Consider the following 27,547-nt stretch of genomic DNA (forward strand, 5'->3'; position numbering starts at 1 on the left):
GAAGGACAGCTGATCATCCTCGCAGTGGAAGACCACGTGTTACAACACCTGCACAGGATCGGTACATCCGAATATCACACCTGCGTGACAGGTACAGGATGGCCACAACAACTGCCCGAGTCACACCAGGAACACACAATCCTTCCATCAGTGCTCAGACTGTCCGCAATAGGCAGTCCATGAGGAGGAGATGCACTGCAGTACTTCAAGCAGATACTGACTGGTACTTTTGATTTTGAGCCTCCCTTCATTCAGAGACACATTGTGAAACATTTTTAGTTTCTTTTTTTGCTGAGTATATAAACAGATACTATATTGCAATATTTATGGCCCAAGTACTGTGACATCAACCAAAATGGTTTGACATAGTGTGTGAAGGGTCCCTGTGTATACATTATACAGATAAGATTATATTTATAATGCAGTTTAGGCTCTAATAAAAACGCAGCAACATATCTTAATGTATTTCATGATAATATGAAAGACATATTTGCGATTTATCTGATTAAATGAGAATGGAGTTGGAGTTGATTCATTCCTGAATCATCTGTCATTAAAACAGGTGTGGTGTGTGTGTGTGTGCTTCTCCTGATCCGCTTATTCATTATTGTTTTAACTCTCCTCACTAACAGCAGACACCTGATCAGCTGTGAGCAAGCATGGAGCTGGACAGCCTGAGGAGCCTGACAGCGAAATTCACACTTCGGCACGCGATCGTCAGAGAGTTTATAGCTGAATTCCTCGGGACATTTGTGCTCATAGTAAGTATCCAATCTGTCAAGAAATATTTAAAAATTATATTATTCTTACTGTTTAAAGTGACAGAGATATAACTGTACAGAATTTCTGTTTTAAACCTTAGTAACAATATTATTAACATGCGTAATGAGTATAATGAGTATATACAGTACACTGTGCAATTTATATAACACATTTATTTACATATGCATGTTATATATATATAAACAGAAACAATAAAATATATCAAAAGATATGTACTGTATGAAGAGTTATAGAAGTAAAAAAAAAAGTTTTAACTAAATAAGAATTAACTATGCTTATTAATACATGAAGATATAGAATAGATGAAAGCTGACATGCATTTGGATTTTTTTTTTACTCTAAAGAGAACAAACAAAGGAGAAAGAAGTGTGAAGTTGCGTATGTCTTTGCTAGTGTAATAAATAAATATCTTTTTTTATACTTTTATACATTTATATGCATGCATATCCTTTTGAGACTCATACACTTACATGATGCAGTGTGTGGACTTTTCTTTCTCCACACAATTTGCATTGATTAACTACCACCTGATGATATTACAAAGCAAGTAGCGGTGAAGAAAAGTGTGTGGACAGTAAGATGTACAGTATGGCGATTCAATGAAGATAGTTACACAAAACATTTTGTGCACTTGATATTTGCACAAACTGTAATATGCTAGAATGCTAGTATAGTTAGCTCTGTGGAATGTAGTAATCCTTAGTTTTACGTTAACCTTTTCTGGCCTCATTTGACGTCTGAGAGAGTTTAACAATTTAGAAAGATTAACAATTCTCTCTGCATTAACAGTGTGAAGCTAAATGATGACACGTTCTGTTAATGGATTACTGCTTGCATGTGTCAGGGGCATCTCAGGAAAGCTCTGTTATTGCAGGTTAATTTTAACAGTCTGTAATTAAATGCCATTCAATTGTCAATAATGTTTTTAATCAAGAGGTTTACGTGTTATAATGTAAAACACACAAGGCAGTTCAAATATTTAATAATGTTCATAATATAGTTCAATGGTCTGATCATGGATAATAAAGCAGCTGATGTTAATTAAAGTGTCATTAGTGTGAAGTGTTTATAGGTATTTTGGTTGTAGGTCTAAATCTGGCAAATACTTCAATAATCATTGCCTATCATCGACTAATTACTAATAACGAATATAACATTTACATGTATTCATTCGGCAGGTGCTATTGTCTGAAGCAAATTTCCAAGTAAAACAGAATCAAACCCAGAGTTTTTTTTTTATCCTTAGCTTGAAAACATTTTTAGATTCAAGGGTATTTATATACATTTATATTTATATTTAAAATGTATATTTTTATTAACATATAACATGGACAGTGCCTTTAAATCTTTCAGTGATTTAAATGATGTTTAGCAACTTTTGTCTGCAAACAACAGGAATATGGTCATGATGTCACAAAAATAGAAAAAAATGATGTTGAAATCACTAAACGCTTGTATTGCTATTAATTTTGGTCTTAAAAACAAGTGATCTGATTGATCTGTTTTTTGTTTCTCATGCTTGTATAGTTCAAATGAAATAAAATTCAATTCATCAGATTGCCTAGGCTCTGGGTTTTAACCGCGACAGCTGTACAATACCAGTAAACTTCCAAACAACTCAGAGAACCAGTCCTGTTGTCATGCAGAGAGATTTCCCCTGCAGTGTCCTCTGAACGTCTCTCAGTGTTAATCACCAATAAAAACATTATAAAAATGGACGCGGTTTGTTGCTCCTCTTGTTTTCAGTCCACACTTGGATTCTTTGATCCCAAGGCTACTTCTAATTAGAGCTGAAGTTTTTTTGAACAACAGAACAACAATGTGATCAATAGAGGAGGAGAGACTGTTGGTCTGCACTGGTCGTCTGTCTGACTGCTCAGTTCTTGTGTCTGTCCTGTCTCAGCTTTTCGGCTGTGGCTCGGTGGCGCAGGCTGTACTCAGCAGAGGAGCTCTTGGAGAACCGCTCACCATCTACATTGGCTTCACCACAGGAGTGATGCTGGCCGTCTATGTGTCAGGAGGTGTATCAGGTGACAGAATCCTCAGACTTTTATTAAATTAAACAGCTTGTCGCAAGCATGAGTAGAATTTCTTCAGCAGATCATTGTGTTTAATGTGCTAACTTTTAGTGGAACAATCAGGAAGATTTGATAGATGCATTGATTTAAAAGGACCTTTTTTTAAATGAATCAAGATAATATAATAATAATAATTATAGAATAATATATATAAAACAACTAATGCATTACTCATATTTGTTTTTAAACTGCAGTATAAATAGTCTAGCAAGGTGATTTACCCCAAACTTAAAAAGAATCCGGCTGTACATCATCACTATTCACAACCGAACAATAGACCTACCCTGAATTCTGTTCTGAAGTTATTGTTCCCAGATTTTTGCTGCCCAAAAAAGAAACCACGCTCCCCTACATCCTAAATCATAAGTTAACCTTTATGCAGAACCCAGTTTATCTTAGTCAGCATGACTGTGCTCTAGCCCACACACCACAGTTCCCAAAACATCGTGAGAAATCAACGGTCACATTTAACTGTCTGTCTGAACCGTAATGTTATGTTTTGCCCTAACATGATCTTTGATCAGTGCTGTCGGACACCAGAAAGCACAGAAAGAGTACAGAGCTCTACTTTGTTTTAGTTTAAGTACCAACCAAAATGTTTACATAGTTATATATATATATATATAGGTTCCTTACAGCACAGTAAAATTTATTTATTTATTTATTTATTTATTTATCCTACATATCCCTGCACCCCTGGAGCAGATAGGATTAAGGGCCTTACTCAAGCTAAGTGTTGCTGGGACTTGAACCCATGACCTTCCAATCAGCAGAACCTCAACCATTTGATATTTTATGGTGTAACAGTATTTGCATTGGCAGCTTGACGCTTATTGGTTGCACCTCCAGGGTTGAGGGTTTTGTGTGCATGGAGTTTGCATGTTCTCCCTGTGCTTGGTGGGTTTCCTCCGGGTATGCTGATTTACACCAACAATGTACTGTAGATTAGGCTAATTTGTGTTTCCAAATTCCCAGTAGTGTGTGTAAATGACACCCATTTACACACACTGTGTTTGTGCCCTGTGATGCATTTGCACACTGTCCAGGGTGTACCACGCTTCATGCCCTGAGTCTCCTGGGATAAGCTCCAGGCCCCCTGCAACACTGCAATGTATATCAGATAAATCTGTATGGATGATAAGTGAGTGAGTATTTCCATGACATATGTTCAGTCCTGACTCCAGCAAGGTTTTTAGATCCCAGTTTTTAGTGAACAGGGATAAAAAATGCTGCAGGTGTTTTCCTAAAATCATATAACTTTAAGAGTGTACTCTGTGGAGGTTTCGAGTTTAAGATGGAAGCCCATTCAGTGCTGTGTGACAGTATGGATGCGGTAATAATCAAGTGGATGATTTATAATTGTGCCTTGAATTATACTGAATGAGAGAGTGAGCGGGCTAATTTACACCATCAGCATAAATATAACATTATTAGTGCTAATTTGTAAATGGACTGGCATTCCACGTTATCACTAAAGTGAAATGAGGTATGAAAATAAACGAAAACACAAATTGAAAATTGAAATTGAAAGCAGGCAAAGCGGAAAGAAAAACAGCATGCCGTTAATGTGACGTGTCTGGAGGCTTGAACGAGTGGACGTTACGTGACATTTAATGTGGAAACGCACTAGGAGTGAAAACCAGGAGACTTTGTCCAACATCCATTAAAGACTCTTAAAGAGATGTGGAAAAGTAGGTGGGAAAGAGGGAGGCAATTTGATTAATAGGAAGGAAATATATTATTATTTGGGAATTTATATGAAAAGAAGGAGCCACTACAGACATGATCATCTGAGACATAGTAGAAACATGCTTCTCCTAATATGTCCACTTCATTCTAACTAATTCTAACTAATTAGAGAAATGTTTAAATTACCATGCGGTCGATGAAAACAAAATGTCGATATCACTGACATTGACTTATGCTTGTCTTCTTACTACAGGAGGACATTTAAACCCAGCTGTATCTCTAGCCTTGGCAGTCTTAGGGAAGTTTCCTATTAAAAAATTCCCAGTGTACGTGGCTGCCCAGTTCATTGGTGCCTTCGTAGGTTCATGTGCAGTCTTCGGTTTGTACTATGGTAAGTAAATATAAAATATAACCTAATGTACGCAATAGAGGTTAAGAGTTGATTTAGAGCTAATAGAAAGCATTCTATCTCTACAGACGCCATTATGGACTATTCCAATGGAGATCTGCTGGTCACTGGTGAAAATGCTACTGCAAACATCTTCGCCACCTATCCAGCAAAGCATCTCTCAAGGTTTAATGGGTTTTTTGATCAGGTGAGAGAACACAAAATTGGATTCATTGGATTTTTTTTAACCAAATGGCACACTGATGATTCCATCCATCCATCCATCCATCCATCTAGAAACACCTGTAGTCCAACTAGAGCCAATGGTGGCCAATGTATTTATTCCCATTTTTTGAACACAGGTTTCATACATGTATGACTAAATACCACTACAAGTCTCTCCTAAATGTAGTGTATGTTTTTGAGTATATTGTATACCATATGCACATGTCTAAGACTTTGAGGCAATCGTCACAATTAATTTCATAGCTGGTTGACTTACGAAATTTTATATTTTTTCTTCCATTATTAAAGCTTCACCTCAATGTGACCCACATGCCATGAAGGCAATAGCAGACCATGCGTGTCCATGATCGTCTTTCTTGTTTCCCACAAATTTTCATGAGCTCTAGGTTAAACCCTGTGTAACCTAGTTAGCTTTCAAAGTTTAACCTTTATTAAAGTTAGACAAGACAATTATCATTGCTAAGTAGGCATGTTGGTGGGGGTCAGAAGGATCATCCAAGGTTAAATCTCTGACCTTCAGAATTCAAAACGTATTTGAGAGTTTGGTCCAATAGAGTGTTGTTTCTCAGACATCAGTGAATATCCATCTAACATGTCAAGTTATTATTATATAAGTGTATCTATGGAGTAACAGCTCATCATTACTAATATCAAATATATTATTTGTCTATAGGTAGTACTTCTTGGAACATTGAACCTATCAGAAGTTTATGAACACTCCATGAGTTAGCATTTTAATAAAGCACTAGTTTCCAGTCTCATTAGGAGCTGAGCGCTCACTGTTACCAAGCACATGAATGAACTCTTACACAGTATAATGGTTACTTATGCAGGTGGTTGCCACTGCAGCTTTGGTGCTGGGTGTCCTGGCCATCCTGGATAAGAAGAACATAGGAGCCCCTAAAGGAATGGAGCCACTGCTTATTGGTTTCACCATCCTGGCCATCGCAGTGGCCATGGGTTTGAACTGCGGCTTTCCCATCAACCCTGCCCGAGACCTGGGACCCCGGCTCTTTACGGCTGTGGCGGGCTGGGGGATGGAGGTGTTCAGGTACAGAAAAAAAAAACACACACACTCACACTCACATAGATCTGCTTGACCTATGACCCAGCCCTGACCTTATCCAATTCCTTACGTCAGAGCTCTTATTATTCTCCACTCTAATGCTATGACCTTAAGCAACATTAACTTAAAAAAACACAAGCTAGCTAAACAAATACAACACCATTTGGTTGAAACCTAACCCTAACCCTAAACCACCAGATGCACATAATGAATGACTAAAGAATAAATATTTCAACCTATAATAATAAATATGATATCAGCGAAGAATTTTGCGACAATGACTATTGTTAAAATGCTAGATAAATAAAACTGAATTAAATTCAAATAAACTTTAGAAACTGCTTCCCATGAAAATCCCATGAGATCATCAGAGTAATATTCCTCCAGTCTGACATCAAAAGTCATGCCGCTGTCAAGATCTTTGTGCTTACATTTTTTTCCCTATTCTGATCATTAATGTGAACATCAGCCGAAGATGCAGATGAACTGATTAGATAATTACATGAATGTACTGTAAGTGCACCTAATAATGTTTTATGTGTCTATATTAGATCCCTATTCCCAGATGATAATACTGTAATTATTACAGGACAAATTATTTTAGCTATGCTTAGCCTAATAAAGTAAATGCAGCCTGCTGCTATCTTTATCCCAGATTAACCAGATTTCAATGAACTGGCTCCATGGAATATTTTATTATTTGCTTAATTTCATGGATTATAAAACAATTGTCTGAAATATATTCATGATCAAAGCTTATTAATGATTATGCTTACACAAAGCATTGGCGTTAGTCATGAGAAAAATTCTCAAATGCATATAGTGTACACACAAACCTATGAAGAAATTTACTCACTAATTCATCTTCGGCATCACAGTGGCTTAGTGGTTAGCACTGTTGCAGTGCACCTCCAGGGTCCGGGTTAGAGTCGCCTCGAGTCTCTGTGCATGGAGTTTGCATGATCTCCCTGTGCTTAGTGGGTGTCCTGCAGGTATTACATTTTCCTCCTACAGTCCAAAGACTTGCAGTTTAGGCTGGAAAGTATCCTTCGCCTGATGTGCACAATTCATCATCAGCATTTTCTTTATTCTAGTCCAGGTTGTGGTTGATCCAAAAGCTAGTCCTGGAAACACTAGATGAGTAGTGAGGTAGGAATGCACACTAGATGGGACAGTAGTCCTTTACAGAGCACCACACATAACTATAAGGTAACAGCGTAGGTATAAAGCACTGTGTGTAAGTCAAGAGACTGCACTATCTGAGTATATGATGTTTTAAAGCTTTTTAAGTGTGGTTTTCATGCTTTTACAAAAAATGTAATATGATGTGTGTATAACGTTTCCTTAAGCACTTTTCTGTCAAACACAAAAATTAAAAAGTGATTCCAGTGAAAAATGGTTTCCCTCAGTTCTAAACACAGAATCACACACCCTTTATTATTATTATTATTATTATTATTATTATTATTATTATTATTATTATTATTATTATTAATAATAATAAGATAAATGGTCACATATTGTATTGGTCACATAAATAAAGAAAAGCTAGTTTACATTCTTACAAAAATTAACTACTATCCTATACTGTAAATTGTACACATTGAGGTTCTAGCATTAGTTTAGTTTAAAGACAAAGGGGAACAAACACTAGTGCATTCAGCAGAGGGCACTCTTAACTAAAGGTCAAATTATTCTGCACCACTTGCCTTTTGCTATTCACCAGAGTGCACTGTTCTTCTACGTTAAACAAAATCCACTTCAAATTGACACAGGTAATTTTTTTTATAACAGAGGTGGGTACACAAATCCTGTACTTGAGTAAAAGTAGAGATAATCTAGGTCAAATATTATTCAAGTAATAGGAGAAGCCCTCTATTTACAGTTAAAGTAGTAAAAGTACTCACCTTAAAATGTACTGAAGTATCGAAGGTCAGTCCACCCATCCATCCAGGAACCGCTGTAGTCCGACTTGGGCCCGTGCAGGTTAAAGGTGATCATTGTATTTATTCCCATCTTTATGACTGTGAAAGGACCTCCGGGAGTACCTGGAGGAAACCCACTAAGCACAGGGAGAACATGCAAACTCCATGCACACAGACCCCGAGACAGGAATCGAACCCACAACAGCGGAGGAGTGATGTAAAGCACTACTACCAAGTATTTAAAGTACTGATCTTGTAGTAGCTTGCAGTAGCCTTTTCATAGTAAAAAATCTCTTCTTTTGCTTGCAGCCTATAAATTTTAGCTTATTAAATAAGCTTTTTTCCAACACCGTTTTGCAACCAGCTCCACTTTTGATTTCGAACACCTCTAGCGTTATTAAGCATGTCACAAGTGAAACACAATTGTGCATAATTACCAGCAGGTGGCAATATTCCCGCTACAAACATCACTGTGGTTATGTAACAGAACAACATCTAGAAACATAGTGAAGTAAAAGTACAGATATTTGTTTTGTAGTGGAGTAAAAGTAAAACCTTTTCTAATAAGACTGCTCTAGCAGAGATACACAAAAAACACCAAATATGTCCTTAGGTAGAGTTTTATAACTGGTGGTAGTTGCTGACTCTGCGTTGTGCTGTGTGTTCAGAGCCGGGGGCTGCTGGTGGTGGATCCCAGTTGCTGGTCCGATGGTGGGGGGTGTCCTGGGAGCGATGACCTACTACCTGCTAATCGAGCTACACCATGTGCAACCAGAGAAAACGCTTGAAGAAAAGATCAACGTTAAGGACAAGTATGAAATGATCACCACGAGCTAGACAGAAGACAACTGGTACTCTTCACCTCAACCAGGCTTTAGTATATTGTATAACCTCTTTTTTTTTATTGTCTTCTTATTTGTCAGGCTGCATGCATCCTGGTTGGTGCTAGCATAGCATTACAAATCCCACAATGAAATTATTATAGCAGATAAACATACACTCCTTATGAAGTAAATTCCAATGTAACATTGTTAAGAGCCTGGTAAGGACGGAGTTACAGTATACACAGCTATTATTCAGGGATGGGTGTCTGCACATGCTTATTGAAAACTCATAATCTTGATGTTATGCGCATCACTTCTTTTTTTAAATCTCTATTTTGGTATTTTTCTACAATTTTAATGTACTGTAAATTTTCCCAATGCTATAATCTGTTTGTGATTAATAAAAATAAATTGTGATCAAAGAAAAAGGAATACATACAAGTATCCACTGAAATATTTTTTCCAATACTAACTTGTTTGGAAACTAGTATTAATCAAACACCTGATGGAAAACTAACAGACAGACTATAGGACAGAGCTAAAGTATGCCACATGGTATGACAGTACAAGGGTCGCTCACGCACTCATCCTATGGATCGCTTATCGTCGGGGCACGAGGCGGGGTACACCCTGGACAGGGTGCCAATCTATCACAGGGAGCACTTACACACACACACACACAGGGAGAACATGCAAACTGAAAACACATGGACCTGAAGGCAGAAATCGTACCCTTGACCCTGGAGGCGCAAGGACACACTGTTAATTACTAGGCCACATGCTACCTGGGACAATGGTCTAAAGTGTAAAATAGCAGTAAGTAAAATGCCTGCTACATTAATTCACTCACTCTTACATCGTCTATACCGCTTTATCCATACGCTGTATACAAGGTGACGGGGGCCTGAAACCTATCGAAGGAGACATAGAGCACGAGGTGAGGTGCCAATCCATCACAGGACACACACTATGGGCAATTAAAAAAAAACTACCAAGAACAGGGAGAACATGCAAACTCCATGCACACAGACCCACAGTGGGATCCGAACCCAGATCATGGAGGTGCCAGGCGACAGTGCTAACCACTAAGCCATTGTGCTGCTCGCATTAATTCAATATTTAATAATATCTAGAATTTTTTTCTCTCCAAGAAGATATAAGAAGTGGGTTTTAATCATTTGTGCTTGTTTCTGTGCCTTCCTAAATGAAATAGGACCGAGATTCTGCAATCGTCTGCAGGCCCGCAGTAAATGAGCAGCCACTGACCTCTGAGAAGCCATCAAACGCTTTTCAAAAGCACCTTCAGTGAAGAGCTCGTCCTTTATGCAAATTTGATTAAACAAGATCTCGGCTCTCAATTTCCCACAACCAAAATCACCGAAAACCCTTCGACTTCAAAGAGCAGTGTCACACCATTACCATGGGGCAATGTAGTTAAATTATTCAAATTACAGTTGAGCTTAACAGTGTCCAATTTGTGTGAGGGCCATGTCCTCATCCGCTCAGAACTCAACAGCAGTGCCTGTGTTTTCACTAAAACACTCTCGTTTGGGATTTATAGGCCTGACTGAATTTAATTCGATCAAATTTGTATATATTTGACTGATCTAAGGGTTGGTAATTGTTGAGAACATGTAAGCAGAGAGCTAGACAAATATCTTTTAGTTTTTTGGTATGTCTTTACATACAGTGGGCGCCAAAAGTATTGAGACAAAGGTGAAATTCAATGTTTTAATGATGTTCTCAAATTCTTTAAAGTAATGACAATCAAGATAATGAGATTAGTTATTAGCACAGTAAGAACTATAATAATAATATATTATTATTATTATTATTATTATTATTATTATTATTATAATATGGCATATGCTGTTTAAAAAAAAAACATTTTAACACCACTGTATAGTTCCTATTAATTTTGTAGTCACTTTTTTATTCTTAACCACATATAGTTAACAATATGGCAGTGACCTGTGAAATTTCTTCAGAAAGTTTTAAAATAATTAACCTTTTATTGATGTAAAATCTTTCTTATGGAATGCACTTTTACATAACCTTCAAATCCAGCTGCATGTCTACTCAGCATATAATCTGAATATTAACAAAGATCTTCCTCAATGTAGGTGAAAGCAGTTTGGACCAGACTGACCCCAGGCACCTGATTCAGCGTCACTATTTGTTCATTAATCTAGGTCACAGTGAGCCTATGTTTAAGTTCATGAAATGTTTGTTCTTGGAGTTAAAACTGCCGTCCACCAAACGATACTGTACTGGAGAGATTCACTGAGAGTACACTGCATTTCCAAACTTTTTTTTAAAAAAGTTGAAAGTTTATTATCTCGATAAGATTCTGATTTACAATAATCATCACCGAAACTATGAAGAGTTTAGAGCAACTTATGGAGTTTTACAGCAAGCAAAAAAAGTGAAAAAGCTAAAGGTTTTCTATTTTAGATTATTTAAGATAAAAACGTTTTTCTTTGACGGCAGCTTTGCACTCTTCTGGTATTCTCTTAACCAGCTTCACATGGAATGCTTTTCCAACATAAAACTCTTAAAGGAGTTCCCATGAATTATTTTTTGGGGAATTATATTCCATAATTCTATAATCTATAATTATATTATATAACAATTATATTATCATAATGCTGGCTGCCAATAATGTGCAAAGATTTCATCAAGGTAAACTGTGGCTACTTAAGAGAATCTACAGTCGTGGGCAAAAGTTTTGAGAATTACATAAATATTGGAAATAGGAAAAGTTGCTGTTTAAGTTTTTATAATAGCAATTTGCATATACTCCAGAATGTTATGAAGAGTGATCAGATGAATTGCATAGTCCTTCTTTGCCATGAAAATTAACTTAATCCCAAAAAAAACCTTTCCACTGCATTTCATTGCTGTCATTAAAGGACCTGCTGAGATCATTTCAGTAATCGTCTTGTTAACTCAGGTGTGAATGTTGTCGAGCACAAGGCTGGAGATCATTATGTCAGGCTGATTGGGTTAGAATGGCAGACTTTAAAAATGTTAAAAGGAGGGTGTTGCTTGAAATCATTGTTCTTCCATTGTTAACCATGGTGACCTGCAATGAAACACGTGCAGCCATCATTGCGTTGCATAAAAATGGCTTCACAGGCAAGGATATGGTGGCTACTAAGATTGCACCTAAATCAACAATTTATAGGATCATCAAGAACTTTAAGGAAAGAGGTTCAATTATTGTTAAGAAGGCTTCAGGGCATCCAAGAAAGTCCAGCAAGCGCCAGGATCGTCTCCTAAAGAGGATTCAGCTGCGGGATCGGAGTGCCACCAGTGCAGAGCTTGCTCAGGAATGGCAGCAGGCGAAGGCTTTTGGAAGATGGCCTGGTGTCAAGAAGGGCAGCAAAGAAGCCACTTCTCTCCAAAAAAAACCATCAGGGACAGATTAATCTTCTGCAGAAAGTATGGTGAATGGACTGCTGAGGACTGGGGCAAAGTCATATTCTCCGATGAAGCCTCTTTCCGATTGTTTGGGGCATCTGTTGCTGCTTATACTAATATTTGGTTCATTCTCAAAACTTTTAATAATCCCTTTCTATATAAGAGATATGCAGTGTGTGTGGAAAGCTGTTGCGTTTTGTGCACATGGTTATTCTGAACTCTATTTTACAGTAGGGCATCCATGGATGTATATACACGTGTATATCTGGTCAGTTGATGACACATGACACATGCCTGTATTATATTAAGGTGCTGACTTCAACTACCAAAGTGAAACTGAAACTGGTAGAGGAGAAGACTGATGATGCTTTAAACTAAAGTTTGTGCATTGTTTTCAATGTTCCTATGACCCTTAACAATCTTTATATTTTAAAAAGATACTATTTTAAAAACAGAGTTTGCTATGCGGTATACTTTATATTTAAACAAAATTGCATACTTAAATAACCACAAACATAACTGCAGGCTGATTTATCTAAACTGCGGGAAATAAACTTATTGCTTTTTGCAAAACCACACTTATATAACCCAAACAATTGTGACATACAGATTTTTTGCATTTGTGCTTTAAACACCCTTGTGACTCAAAGAAAACATGCATGAAAAATGTTCCAACTGCTTGTTATGCTAAAAAATAAAAAAAATAAACTGCCAAAATGAACATATGACTTTTCGCAGTCCATCTGTTCATCTGGAAACAAAAATACAGGATGTTCCTCCAGTAAGCACAGCTTTAACAGTTTTTTTATAGGTTATTATGCTAGAAGTTATAAATCTCCCGCCTAAAGACTAAGACGAATAGACATGTGAACTGCACATGAATCTGATAAATAATAAATAGATTTGCATATATATAATATTTATAGTTTTAGATTTGTAAAGTGAACAGAATTCTGTATTCGCTTTTTTGATTGTGATGTTTATTTAGTTCAGAGCTTCCAGGACTCCTTTTGTTCTAATTGATTAGCATGGGGTCCCGAAATAACATGTTATACAGGATCAGAATGTACTCCTTATTGGCAATTCAAGTCTTATGGCTTCATATTAATAAATAATATACTATAATAGCATGCTGCTTGAATTATCACTTGAAAATTTTGATAAATGCTAAAATCAGAGGGCAGCACAGTGGTTTAGTGGCTAGTACTGTTGTCTGCACCTCCAGGTTCCGGGTTCAATTCTCGCCTTAGGGTCTGTGTGCATAATTGGTGTTCCTAAATTGCCCGTAGTGTGTGAATGAGGACCTACCACGGTTGTGAAATGGGAATAAATACAATGGTATTTTCCAATGGCCTCCATGGTGCCTAATGGGTCTACACAGGTTCCTAGATGGATGATGGAATAATGAATAATAGATCTCACATCTGAAAAAAAAAAGCTGTAGGGTGTCTGCTTCAGTTCAGAACTACCTCTAATCCAAATTTTTTTCAGAAAATTGCATGTCAGTGTTCACATAAAAAAGTATACATGTTCATGTGCAAGGACTCCTTTATGATTTGTTTTGGTTAACATAATTATTCTTTTGATCCATGTCATTATTCATGGAGGCATCATAGACTTTCGCATACATCTTTGACCTTTCCATATTGTCAAATTAAATATTATAAGCAAATAGCATGTTTGAATATATATAATAATAGCATGTTTGAAAATGCTTATAGAGTCTTGTTAAGCCTTGCCATATATTATTGAATAAAGTGCACATGTGCTGTACCTACAGTATATGTATTAACACAGTGCAGTTGAGATTATTGATCTTAATGCAGTTAATTTAAGATCAGACCAGACTATGGAACAGCAGTTTAATAACAGTGCAAATCTTATAAGTTCTGCTCTGTTGTCACCTTTATTGCCTTTAGTAGAGAGACCTCAGCTCAGGAGGGATCGGCAATAAAAATATCTGACAGAAAATGTGCATTGGGTTTTCCCCCCTTCCCCCCCCCCCCCCCCCCCCCCGATTTTTACTACTCCCTGGTTTTGCAACTCACAGTCAAACACGTGGTTTATTCTAAGAGTGCCTTTGCACCCAGGACCCTCCCAGTCCTAGTCCCTAACCTTCTGCATTCGCATTAGTCATTGGGTCAGCGAGCTAACTTGACTGGAGCAGAATGCATGTGGTTAATGCGCTGTCTGTCCTTCTAATTACCTCATGCCTGTGTGATGGAACAAGAACAAGAGAAAACAGAGCAGGTGAGCACTTACCAACATGTCTAGTCCTTTTCATGCAATACATTTTGCACTCTTGGTTTTTAGGACCCATGAATTATCTGCTAGTGGCATTGTGTCGAGAGAAGCTAAAAATTAAGAAAGTGATGAGAGAGTAATCAGAGGGGATTGTGGCACCACAAAAAAACACCACCAAAAACCAGCTCATGTGAAAGAAGGGTAGATGAATAGACGGATAATAGAAGGCCATGGATCGCTGTGCAACATCAAATCCAAATCTATGCAGCCAACAGTTTATAATTCCAGGCATTGGGAATTAAGAGTTGATCGTAAGCTTTAAAAATTGATCCTTACCATGTTATCTTGCAACAGTCTTTGTTTCAGCAAATACATTCATTACTTTTCAGTAACCACTTTATTCTTGTTCGAGTTGCATTGGATGCAAACCCTACCCCAGAAACAATCCTATTCCAGCATTCAAAAACTTATTCATATCTACCGTAGGTTGCAAGTAGATAGCAATCTAGAACTCCACACAAAGATAACTCAGGACTGAGCTGAGGAGGCGGGAGCTGTGAGACAGCAACACTGCACACTGTGGCATCGTACTGCCTGTGGAGAATGCTGACGGACAAAACATGGTGCAAAAAAATGTTACACCTAAGGGAAAAAATGACTTTTTCAGATAGTATCATACAGTATAACCTCATTTTTCATAATATTCAATGCTTCCTACCTCCTTTGTAAATATGCATACACGTCTATATTTTTATCAGATAAAAAGAAACACATTTGCTAAATACAATTTCATGCCATTTTATGTACAGTAGTGTCTGTAACTCTTTTCAAATTCAAATCTTTCAATGATCTTAACTGTCATTTAGATGAAATTGCCCAATTTTAGATTTCACATGAAAAGACATAAAAAGTGTATTACTCCAGAATGCTACATTAATCAGATATTGTAACATGAATTTGACGTGGTTACGGACACTACAGAATTTCTCCTTTTTTTACTTTTACCAAAAAAACAACCTCTCATGCAAAGCGTTGAGATAGGTTTGGAATATTAATGGTATATGTGTTAACGATAATTATTGGGCTGATTACAAAAAGCTATTTTAACTGAATAACCATAACATAAGGTACTGTATGTCTAATTTGGATTTGGATTTCGGAGAAAATTCCTTTATTTTGCATGGAACGCTTTAATTTAAGCAAAACATTTTACAGATCATATGCTTCTAGGAGTTTACACCAGTTTTAGTATCAATACTCAGTTTGAAGTTAAGTTTGTAGTGAGACAGTATAACGCTGAATTTCCATTTTTTGGGGCACATATAAAATCATCTCTTCAAAACAGCTGAAGTTAGCAACTTAATATTTTTAGGGAAGATTGGTCACTTCCATGATTGGTAGCGTCACATTTTCTGTATTATATGTATAATATATAATGTATAATATATAAGAAAAAATATGTAAGACTAATGACGAAGCATTTTAGAATAAATCACAATAAAGACATATAGTAGCTAAAGCATGTTAACGGTATCCATAGAAATACAGTTGATTTAACCAAAGCACCAGTAGTAATTTAGTCAGTGCTATGTTTCCAACATACAATACTAACTAAATTAACAGCTGTTTATTAAGTTATTTACATAACCTTTAAACAAGGAGTTATTTCTATGAACCTGCACCCATGATATCAGTTTATTAAATTTCTTAAATAATTAAAAAAATTACATGAAGCACAATAGCGTAAAGATTTCCGCAGTAAAGTAATAATCACTAAAAAGCATGTAGCATTGTGGATATGTTTAATTTGCTGAAAACACAGACGTTCAGACATAAACGCTAGTAATTACTTGTAAATCGTTTAACAGTGTGCCTGGGTGACTGATATACAGTACGCCATGCAAACACCTCCGTGTCCAGCAGGCACCTCAGTACAAAGTGATTACAACACAATTCGGTGTACGAACTCGCTGTTCCTTACACAGAAATATTTGCACAGGACAAAATCTCAACACATGGTGGGTGGTTCTTATCTGGATTGATTAAAGTGGATGGGAAAGTAAAGTAAAAACTTTGCAATTTACTGAAGATTTATACTGTATACTGTATAACTCAATTCATATATATATATATATATATATATATATATATATATATATATATATATACGCACACACACCGTATGTATATATGTATGGACATAATTTATATTATAATTATAATTTATACACGGTATATATATATATATACACCGTATCGTATGTAAATATGTATATATGTATGAATTGAGTGCTGTACATGTTCATACTTTTCAGTAGTCCTCTCATAATTTTTAGTAATTAAATAATAATAAGTAAAATTTTAGTAATAGTAAAATATTTACATTTCCTGAGATACTGAATTTTGGGTTTTTGTTAGCTCTAAGCCATAATCATAAACTTGAAATATATCAGTCTGTGCATAATGGATGTAATATGAGTTTCACTTTTTGAACTAAATTATTTAAATAAATCAAATTTTTGATGATTTCCGAATTTATTGAGATACACCTGTATCCCGCTACCGCACCTATCCAACAGACATGCCATAGATATAGTCGGTGTCTGCTTATCTGTCTATGTCACAGCCAGTAATTTTTTTTATCATTTGCAGTTTTCCTCTTGATCTGTTACAGACAATGAGTTTGCGCTGAAGCTGAAGAAGCACTATGAGCCTAAATCCATGTTCAGGATGTATATGCATGGGAAGGATATAGGGTATGCGTGCCAAGTAGAGCTTTTCCAAGCTCACACCCTGCAGTCCTGCAGCTTCAACAGCAGCCACCCACTGGTCATCATCATCCACGGCTGGTCGGTATGGGACTTCATTATTAGGAGGGAAATACGGGCCCTACATATTATCTGGAACTGAAACTACAGAACGGACAGTACAGTCTCCAAAACAGACAGAGTGGTGCAAAGATTACACCCAGTGATGGATTAAACAAAGTGTTTGTTGATGAATATTGAATATGCATAAAGGCACTGAAATCCATTTAGAAGGCAGAGGAGATTAGACATTAGACAGATAAAGGAAAACACTTTGGCCGAATTTTTGCATATTTCAACGTTGCGACGTTGAATCCTCCTCATAGCATCCATGTTGTAATATGTATCCATGGGAGAGAGAGACATATTCTAACATTTGTGTGTCAGAGTTATTATAGTAAGAGAGTATGCACCAGGCAGGGGTCAAAAACCTGGAATGAAGAGGAATTGGCAGGAGACGATGCACAGAGTAATAGGGCTCATTGTTGGCAGGATACGAGTGAACTTGATCCAAAATGATACATTTTGAACATTTGGAAGAGATGTATAACAATTTATATCTAACCAGGATCTCACAGACACCTGCGCACGTGCATTATTAATCACAAGAATGATAACTTGCCTCAAACTACCTCTCTTTGTGTGTGGCTGTAGATCGATGGCATGGTGGAGAGCTGGAGCACAAGGCTCGCCGCTGCACTTAAGAGCACACAGAAAGACATCAATATTCTGGTCAGTGACTGGCTGACCTTGGCACAGCAGCACTATCCCATCGCAGCTCAAAACACACGGGTGGTGGGACAGGAGATCGCCCAGCTGCTCATCTGGCTTGAGGTACGGTGACCAGATAAAAACGCCAATGAACCAGAGTGTCTATATACAGTTTCTCTAAACAACCCTGGAAAAAAAATCACATGAGAACATGACCATGAGTTCTACATACAGTGTTTTTTGTGTTTGTCTTTCCAGGAGCTTACACAGTTTCCGGTTAGTAAGGCCCATCTTATCGGGTACAGTCTGGGTGCTCATGTTGCAGGATTCGCTGGAAGAAACTTAGCTGCAACAGGAAGAACTTTGGGAAGAATCACTGGTGAGAGAGAATATAGTTACACATGACTATATGAAGGCTTTGCAAATTCCCCATAGTTTCGAATGTTCAGTAGAGGACATTTGAGATGTTTTATTGTTCTCTTAAGTGTTTTTCTCCTTAATTCATCTCACTCATCGTCTATACTGCTTATACTGTATACAGGGTCGCAGAGGCCTGGAGCCTCTCCCAGGAGACTTAGGCCATGAGCCGGGGTACATCCTAGATGGGGTTCCAATCCATCGCAGCAGGGCGCACACACTCACACGCTTATTCACACACTACGGGCAATTTGGGAACGCCGGTTAGTTGGACTGTGGGAGGAAACCGGAGTACAGGGCATAATCCAGCATTTTCCTGTCAGGAAATAAGATTCCTTCTTTACAAACTACTTCTTGCACTTAGCTTGAGCTGAATGACCTCATGTGACCTTACTTGTTTCTCAACATTTAAACCTCACCTACCGAGACATACCATTTTCACAGTATATTTGGCCTTTAAAGGTCCCATATTTAGCGACAGTATTTCTTTAAATAGCAAATATTTCTTTCGCAGCATGGGAATTAAATAAAACCTTTTCTGACTTGCATCATAGACTAATTCACATAATTAATATCAAACACATTAGTAGTGCATTAATCCAATATGTGTGTGTGTTTAGGCCTGGATCCTGCAGGCCCATTGTTTGAAGGCATGTCCCCTACAGACAGACTCTCCCCAGATGATGCCAGGTTTGTGGATGCCATTCACACATTTACCCAGCAGCACATGGGGCTTAGCGTGGGCATTAAACAACCCGTCGCCCACTACGACTTCTACCCTAATGGAGGATCATTTCAGCCCGGGTGCCACCTGCACTTTCAGAACCTCTATTCCCACCTGTCCCAGTATGGCCTTATGGGTAAGTATATGGGGAATGGGTAGGGGGAAGAGATTAAAGGGTGGTTATACTGGTGAAAGACTGGATCGAGGGGTTGGTGAAAATGAGCTTTACCATTAAAGTTTAATCATTTGAATAAAATTGGCATCTTGAAAAGAAACGCCATGAAACCTCAACATTTTCAGCTGATGAAAAAGACAGATTTGACAACTTACACAGATAAAAAGATCACAAGCATAAAAGAAGCTGTCAGGCACAAATCTTAATCAGCCCAGATGCAGCGTGGTGCTGTCCACCCTGCTGAGTTCATGTCTGCAGGCTGTCAAAATACGCCTTTATGTGAAATGCATGAGCTGGACAACAGGCTTAAGTTATCTAATCAAAGAGACATGGAACAAGTCATGTGATGGACATGCCATCTTGATCAGGCAGTGAGTAAATAAAAACTATAATGCAGAAGGAGATGCAGACGTTGCTGCTGCGTTACGATTTTCAGTAGCTACTGCCTAGGTGAGAATTCAAACCTTTAGGGACTATGTGATGACAAACATTGTAATAACAACTGTAAGGTAAGACCAGTTTCTTATTCGTGTCTTATTCCAGGCTTCGAGCAGACGGTGAAGTGTGCCCACGAGAGAGCCGTGCACCTTTTTATCGACTCTCTACTGAACAGTGACAAACAGATCACAGCCTACAAGTGCAGAGACAACGCTGCCTTTGACAAGGGTGTCTGCTTGGACTGCCGCAAAAACAGCTGTAACACCCTCGGCTATGACATCAAGAAGGTCCGCACGAGCACCAGCAAGAGGCTGTTCCTCAAAACACGCTCATTTATGCCATACAAATGTAAGAGAAGCAAAAAAGTGCTGTTGTAACAGTGTTAAAGGGTTAAAATGGCTATGGACCTGATGGAGCTCAGGCCTTAGTGCTAGTGGCTAAAAGGTGGGGTTTATGGACCAAGTCTATGGTTCACTGATGGATACGTGAGCAAGCAAGTGCATGTTTATATTGTTGGATGGCTTCATGCTAATTCTGATGGATATGCTTTTTGGATGCTGATGTGAAAAAAAAACACCTAGAATCATAGGTTTTAAATTCTAGGAAATAAATTTAAATGAATAAACAGCCGGGTGAGCTTCACCATTTCCATAAAGAATGTTCTCATTGCATAGGTACCATGGGAATCCAATGGTACCTGTATAGTATTTTTTGAAAGTACAAAGGTACTTATTTGCTATATACTTAATGTACTACACTATGCGATATGGTTCTTCAATGGTTTATACTTTGGTACAACAGTACATACAGTATCTATAACTATAATACAATACCATGAAACATGTACCAGGATATAAAGGTAATATTTTATATAGTAATCTAAGCGGTGCCGTTTGACCTTTTATGGTATGTTCCAATGGTTGATAGACATGTATTTTAGTAAAAAATCATTTACAAAGTACTTATTGGGTAGCAGAGTGGATACCAAAATTTAGGATGTATCTATTATGCTACTACCTGTAAAATATCATACTAGTAGCATGCACTTACATAGGTACTAATATGTAAAATATGTAAAATATGTTAAAATATATCATATTCGATACATGCTGAACTCTTATAGTCACTAGGATATCTAATTAGTACCAGGTATTCACCGGAGTACTACGGTATGCACCATAGTACTACCACAGTACTCAGTACGGTAATGTCTGAAGTACTGTACCATGGTTTACCATAGTAAAGGATAGTACATAACATACAGTAGTAAACTTTATTATGGGTTTCCTAATTGTTATGGAGAAACTGGCAATGCCTATGTTTTTGATGGTTATATTGTAATGATACTACGGTTTAACAGTGATTCGTTAGACCTTATGGATTTATAATTATGCTGCAATTAAGACTGTGTAAAGGAGAATCATCTGCATTCACATTATTAAGTGTTATCTATTGAACAAATTTCAATTTGTGTGTTAGTGAGTGTTATCACTAACATCTTTTTTCCCCATTCATCTGCAGTGTATCACTTTCAATTCAGGATCCAGCTCTCCACACAGTTTGAAAAGATTAATCCGTCTCTCACCATCAAACTCACCGGCACGCTTGAAGAGAGTGAAACCCTGCCAGTCAGCGTGTAAGCTCTTATACAACCTTACACACAGATTATTATTTTTTTTTTTCTAAATCCCTGATTTCTTACACATCTGTTTCTATAACGTGTTACATAACATGAACGTGGGTACAGTATCATGCCTAAAGCTAATAACGGTTGCATCATCCAATGTTTGTACAGTATATCAGGAATGTTAGAATCAACAAACAGCATTTAAGATTTGGGCCAAGGTCAATGCTTTAGTTCAGTGCAAATGTTGTGTCCTGGATTAAAATAACACGTAATAAAAAAAAAAACTAAATTTGGTAGAAACCTGTAATAATTTTTACTGCAGTGGTTCTTGAGTCAGACTCAATGACATACACTATATGGACAAAAGTATTTGGCCAAGTCTGTTAATTATTGAATTCTAGTGTTTCAGTCAGGCCCCTCATCCCCAGTGAAGGACAAGCTTAATGCTTCAGCATACCAAGACATCTTGGACAATGCTATGCTTCCAACGTTGTTGCAACAGTTTGTGGAAGCCATTTTTTTATTCCAACATGACTGTGACAAAGCAAGTACTAGAACGACCTGGTTTGATGAGTTGTTGTAAAAGAACTTGACTGGCCCACACACCGAGCCCTGACCTCAACCCCATCGAGCGTCTTTGGGATGAACTGCAACAGAGAGGTTGCAAGCTAGGTCTTCTAATCCAACATCAGTGGACGTGACCTCATAAAACCTCAATACAGAATGAATGGACACGAATTCCCGAAGAAACACTATTATGGACAGCCTTTCAAAGAAGAGTGGAAGCTGTTAAAGCTGCAAAATGTAGACCAACTCCATATTAAAGATTATATAGAATGGCAAAGCAGGCTTGGCCAAACACTTTTGCTTATAGTGTATAGGCATAAAAATGCATATTAATTAAATGTGTCTCTTTATACCATCTTTACCTCCTAGATTAAAGGAACTCTCAGGCAGTAAGACCTACACGTTTCTGATCACCATGGACACTGACATCGGAGATCTGATGATGTTGCATGTAGCCTGGGAGGCAGATGCACTGTGGACCAACATGTGGAGTAAAATGAAAAACATAATGGCATGGGGGAGCAAAGAAGATAGGCCACAGATCACCATTGGGAAGATTCGAGTCAAAGCAGGAGAGACACAGCAGAGGTAAAACAGTACGTCTGTGTACAGGGAGGCGAGATACGGAATAAAACCATAGCAGATTAAAAGGCAAAAAGATAGCACAGAATGAAAATAGAGCACCATTCCTTTATTCCAGTGACCATAAAGCTTGTGCCTTATGCATGCACCTAAAGCTCGCAGAGTTGTGTGTGAAGTTTTCATCAACAAGTTAATCATCTAACCATTGCTGCTTTCCTTTTAATGTCTCCTTTTAACCCACTGCATTTTATTCTGGAACTGTGAGTTACAATCATGATCTCAGTAGTTTCAATTAAAAATTTTTGCCACCTCACAATAAATAATTCATCGATCAGGCCCTATTTATGCCTTTCCCGCCCTGGAACACTTGGGATATTCCTCACTCACTCACCTTCCAGGGTTGCGGGGACCTGTAGCCTATCCCAGGAGGATTAGGGCATGAGGCAGGGTATACCCTGGACGGGGTGCCAATCCATTGCAGTGCACACATATACAGTACATGCTCATTTACACTCTATGGCCACTTTGGGAACACCAGTTAGACTAATCTGCATGTTTTTAAGATAAAACTGGACCATCCAGAGAAAACACACCGAGCACGGGGAGAAAATGCAAAAAACATGCACACGGATATACACTCATACTAACCCAATTCCAAAAAAGTGGTGACACTGTACAAATTGGGAATAAAAACAGAATGCAATGATGTGGAAGTGTTTTTATTCAGAATACAACATAGATGACATATCAAATGTTTAAATGGGACAATTTATCATTTTAAGGGAAAATAAGCTGATTTTAAATTTCATGGCATCAACACATCTCTAAAAAGTTGTGACAAGGCCATGTTTACCACAGTGTGGAATTCCCTCTTCTTTTTATAACAGTCTGCAAACGTCTGGGGACAAGTTGCGCAAGTTAAGGACTAGAAATGTGGTCCCATTTTTGTCTAACACAGGCTACTAGTTGTTCAACTGTCCTCTTTAGGATGGGCAAAATGTTTTCTATGGGTGAAAGATCTGCAGACTGGCCATTTCAGTACCTGGATCCTTCTCCTACGCACCCATGATGTTGTAATTGATGCAGTATGTGGTCTGGCATTGTCATGTTGGAAAATCTTCCTTGAAAGAGACGATGTCTGAATGGGAGCATATGTTGTTCTAGAACTTGGATATACAGTATCTTTTAGCACTGATGGTACCTTTCCAGATGTGTGAGCTGCCCATGCCCATCCTTGTCCTCTATAGTCCAGATGTCATGGCGTCCCAGTTTCCCAAAAAGAACTTTAAATTTTGATTCGTCTGACCACAGAACAGTTCTCCACTTTGCCACAGTTCATTTTAAATGAGCCTTGGCCCAGAAAAAACGCCTGCGCTTCTGGATCATGTTTTTTGACCTAGAGAGTTTTAGCCGGCAACAGCAAATGGCATGGTGGATTGTGTTTACCAACAATGTTTTCTGGAAGTATTCCTGAGCCCATGTTGAGATCTCCCTTAGAGTAGCATTCCTGTATGTGATGCAGTGCCGTTTAAGAGCCCGGAGATCACGGGCATCCAGTATGGTCTTCCGGCCTTGATCCTAACGCACAGAGATTGCTCCAGATTCTCTGAATCATTGGATGATATTATGCACTGTAGATCCATCTTGACTTCTGAGAGACACACTCTGAGAGGCTCTTTTCATACCCAATCATGTTGCCAATTGACCTAATAAGTTGCAAATTGGTCCTCCAGCTGATTCTTATATGTACATTTAACTTTTTCCTGGCCTCTTATTGCTACCTGTCCAGACATTTTTGGAAGGTAGCTCTCATGAAATCCAAAATGAGCCAATATTTGGCATGACAATTTTTACATCTAACTGTTAACATTTGGTATGGTATCTATATTCTATTCTGAATAAAATATTGAAATTTAAAACTTCCACTTCATTGCATTCTGTTTTTATTCACAATTGTACAGTGTCCCAACTTATCTGGAATCGGGTTTGTACATTTGTACTGTAATTGCAAATGAATTTCATGATTATTAATTAGCTTTTGCCCTCTGACCCCTCTTTTCTCCTCTCCTCCACAGAACCACGTTCTGTGCCAAGGTAGAAGACGGCGTGTTCATCCAGCCCTCTGAGGAAAAGCTGTTTGTCCGCTGTGATGAAAAGAAGGAAAGGCCAAAGCGCATGAAGTCACGTGACTGAAGAACAGCTGGGGTGGATTTGTGTTTATACATGTATGACCTCATAATGTGTTTTAAGGCAAAAAAAAAAAGGACGATCTAAGGTTAAGCAAGTCAGAAGAATTTGTAACCACTGTTACTGTTTTGTACCCACCCTTGTTGACTGGTCACTTTCCTTATGTTTGAATTTTTGAATCCCTGCTGACTTTTTAGGATTCCTTTTCATCGGTTTAGCTCACAAGCTAGCTAGGATTTTTTTTCAAGTCTGTCTTCAATCAAATTTGATGTGCATACAGTATAAGTACGCTAAGTCACGGTCATTATACATTATTCTGCTCTTTACACCGACCGTAAAGTCTGTCACCCGGAACGCAAGTACAGCACCATGTAAGTAATCAGATCCAAATTCCACAATCCTCGTTCCATACAAAAATGTGTTCCAAAGTTCAGGTGAGACTTGTATAAAGCTTTGCACACCCACTAAGCTAAAACAAGTTGGTATCTTTCAAAGTTATGGTGTATTTATTACAGATATAACTTGTTTCTTTCATATGAGTCTCGGGTGAAAATTGGAATGCAGTTTTAAATGGAACAAGGGTTGTGGAATTTGGTGCCAATTACTAAAATTGTTGGAAAATTTATAATGACCAAGACGTATGGTAATGTACTTCCATGCAGCTTAAGTTTGATTTATAATAGACTTGAAAACATCCAAACTATCTCTCTAAGTAAATGTTATTTGAGCACTTAGGCTACTGAGGAGTTATGGACAGTTAGACCTACTGCATCTCTCCCCAGGAGCAATCGGCCACTAGAACATGTTATAATTTGACACGGCCCTCGGGTAAAACTTGAAATGATTGAAAACAATAAAATGTTTTGGGGATTGGCTTTTTCAATTCAAATAAGCTATTTATTTTATTACTGTAAAGATTTTGGGGTAAAGTTGAAGTATATAAAATTTCAACAAATGAGGGAAACTTGGAATAGGTTAATATTTACTAGGATGATTACTAAGGATGTGCAAAAAAAAAAAAAAAAATTAAGCAAATATACACTGAATGACCAAAAGAAAGTCACTACTGCAGAAGGACGAAATTATTGGCCAGCATCAGGTACTGAAATCAATTAAGGAGATTTGAAATGACTGAAATTGGGTTAAGAATTGTCCCACACATTATTGGAACCTGAAAGGACCTTGTTGAACCTTCACCTTTATGCTATGTTTAAATGAGAATAATCAGAAAGCTACTCTTAAAGATTGGACTTCTATAAATATATAAACAAACTTTGGAAAATAATGCTTTTGAGATATGGCCGAGCAAAAGATTGATTAGATACAATCTGATACTAACAAATAAAAAAAATACATCTTTAATACAGAACTTTTTAAAAATATATACAGCATCTCACAAACGTGAGTACACCCATCTTCTCAAAAGGACAATACTATAGAAATGAAACGATATACAGTATTTTCGAGTAGTCAATGTGCAGCTTGTATAACTGTATAGATTTTCTTTCCTCTGAAAATAACTTAGCATACACGTACAGCCATTATTGTCAAAATCGCTGGCAATAAAAGTGAGTACACTCTAAGTGATAATAGCTGAACATCGTTTAATCATTCGAAGTCCCATGTCCTATTTATCATGTTTATGTGTTTGTCAGCTTTATAAGACCTTTAAGAAATTTGTGTATCTTATATTAGAGCATTTAAAATTTGGTGCTTAAAGTACAATTGTAAAACAGTAAAACATACTGATCTCTGGACGACCAACATGGCACTTCATGGCAAAGAACTCTCAGAGGATTTGAGAAACAGAATTTTTAGGGGTTAAGCTACAATAAAGTTGGTAACACCTCGAAACTGAGTTTACATTACAGTTGTCAGGGTCATACAGAGGTTTTCCGAGACAGGTTTCACTCAGAACACCTGTTGAACAAAGAAGTTGAGTTTTCATGCTGTGTGTCAGTTGCAGAAGCTGGCTTCAAAAATTGATTCATGAGTGCTGCAAGCGTTGCTTTAGATGTTGCAGAAGCGGGAGGTCAGCTTGTCAGTGCTTGGACAACAGGCTGATTTGCATGGCCGTCATCCCAGAAGAAAGCCTAGCTCACAAGTAAGCCCACAAACAGTTTGCTGAAGATAACCTGTCCAAGAGCATAAATTACTGGAACCATGTCCTATGGTCTGATGAGACAAAGATAAACTTGTTTGGGTCTGAAGGTGTTCAGTATGTGTGGCGACGCCCTGGTGGGGAGTATCAAGAAAATTGTCTCTTGCCTACAGTTAAGCATGGTGGTGGTAGCATCATGGTACAGGGGAGCTGCAGTTCATTTAAGGAAACATGGATTCCAGCATGTACTGTGGAACATGATGTCCGCTCTTAAAAAACTGGGCCAAATGGCAGTTTTCCAACATGATAACAACCCCAAACACACGCCAAGATAAGGAAGCCTTGTTGAGGAAGCTGAAGGTGATAAAGTGGCCAAGTATGTCTCCCGACCTGACCCCTATTGAGCACCTGTGAAGCATCCTCAAGCGGAAGGTGGCGAAGCGCCATGCGTCTAACATCTAGCAGCTCCGTGATATCATTATGGAGGAGTGTAAGAGGATCCCAGCAACAACATGTGCAGCTTTGGGGAACTCCAGGCCCAGGAG

General features: G+C 37.9%; 2 protein-coding genes across 2 annotated transcripts; both read left to right on the forward strand.

Annotated features, from left to right (window-relative positions):
* Nucleotides 1–659: 659 nt before the first annotated feature.
* Nucleotides 660–9,070, forward strand: aqp9b (aquaporin 9b). Its single transcript, XM_053492412.1, has 6 exons — nt 660–761; nt 2,687–2,813; nt 4,804–4,941; nt 5,028–5,146; nt 6,018–6,235; nt 8,844–9,070. The coding sequence occupies exons 1-6, from the start codon at nt 660–662 to the stop codon at nt 9,010–9,012; spliced, it is 873 nt and encodes a 290-aa protein (XP_053348387.1). The 3' UTR covers nt 9,013–9,070.
* A 5,475-nt stretch (nt 9,071–14,545) lies between these two features.
* Nucleotides 14,546–26,122, forward strand: lipca (lipase, hepatic a). Its single transcript, XM_053493522.1, has 9 exons — nt 14,546–14,672; nt 17,341–17,519; nt 18,128–18,307; nt 18,443–18,563; nt 19,222–19,461; nt 20,044–20,286; nt 21,460–21,574; nt 22,502–22,720; nt 24,790–26,122. Exons 1-9 carry the CDS (start codon nt 14,591–14,593, stop codon nt 24,905–24,907), a joined length of 1,497 nt encoding a protein of 498 aa, XP_053349497.1. The 5' UTR covers nt 14,546–14,590; the 3' UTR covers nt 24,908–26,122.
* The last annotated feature ends 1,425 nt before the right edge of the window (nt 26,123–27,547 follow it).

The sequence above is a fragment of the Clarias gariepinus genome, chromosome 3 (assembly GCF_024256425.1).
Source record: "Clarias gariepinus isolate MV-2021 ecotype Netherlands chromosome 3, CGAR_prim_01v2, whole genome shotgun sequence".
NCBI classification, from domain to species: domain Eukaryota; kingdom Metazoa; phylum Chordata; class Actinopteri; order Siluriformes; family Clariidae; genus Clarias; species Clarias gariepinus.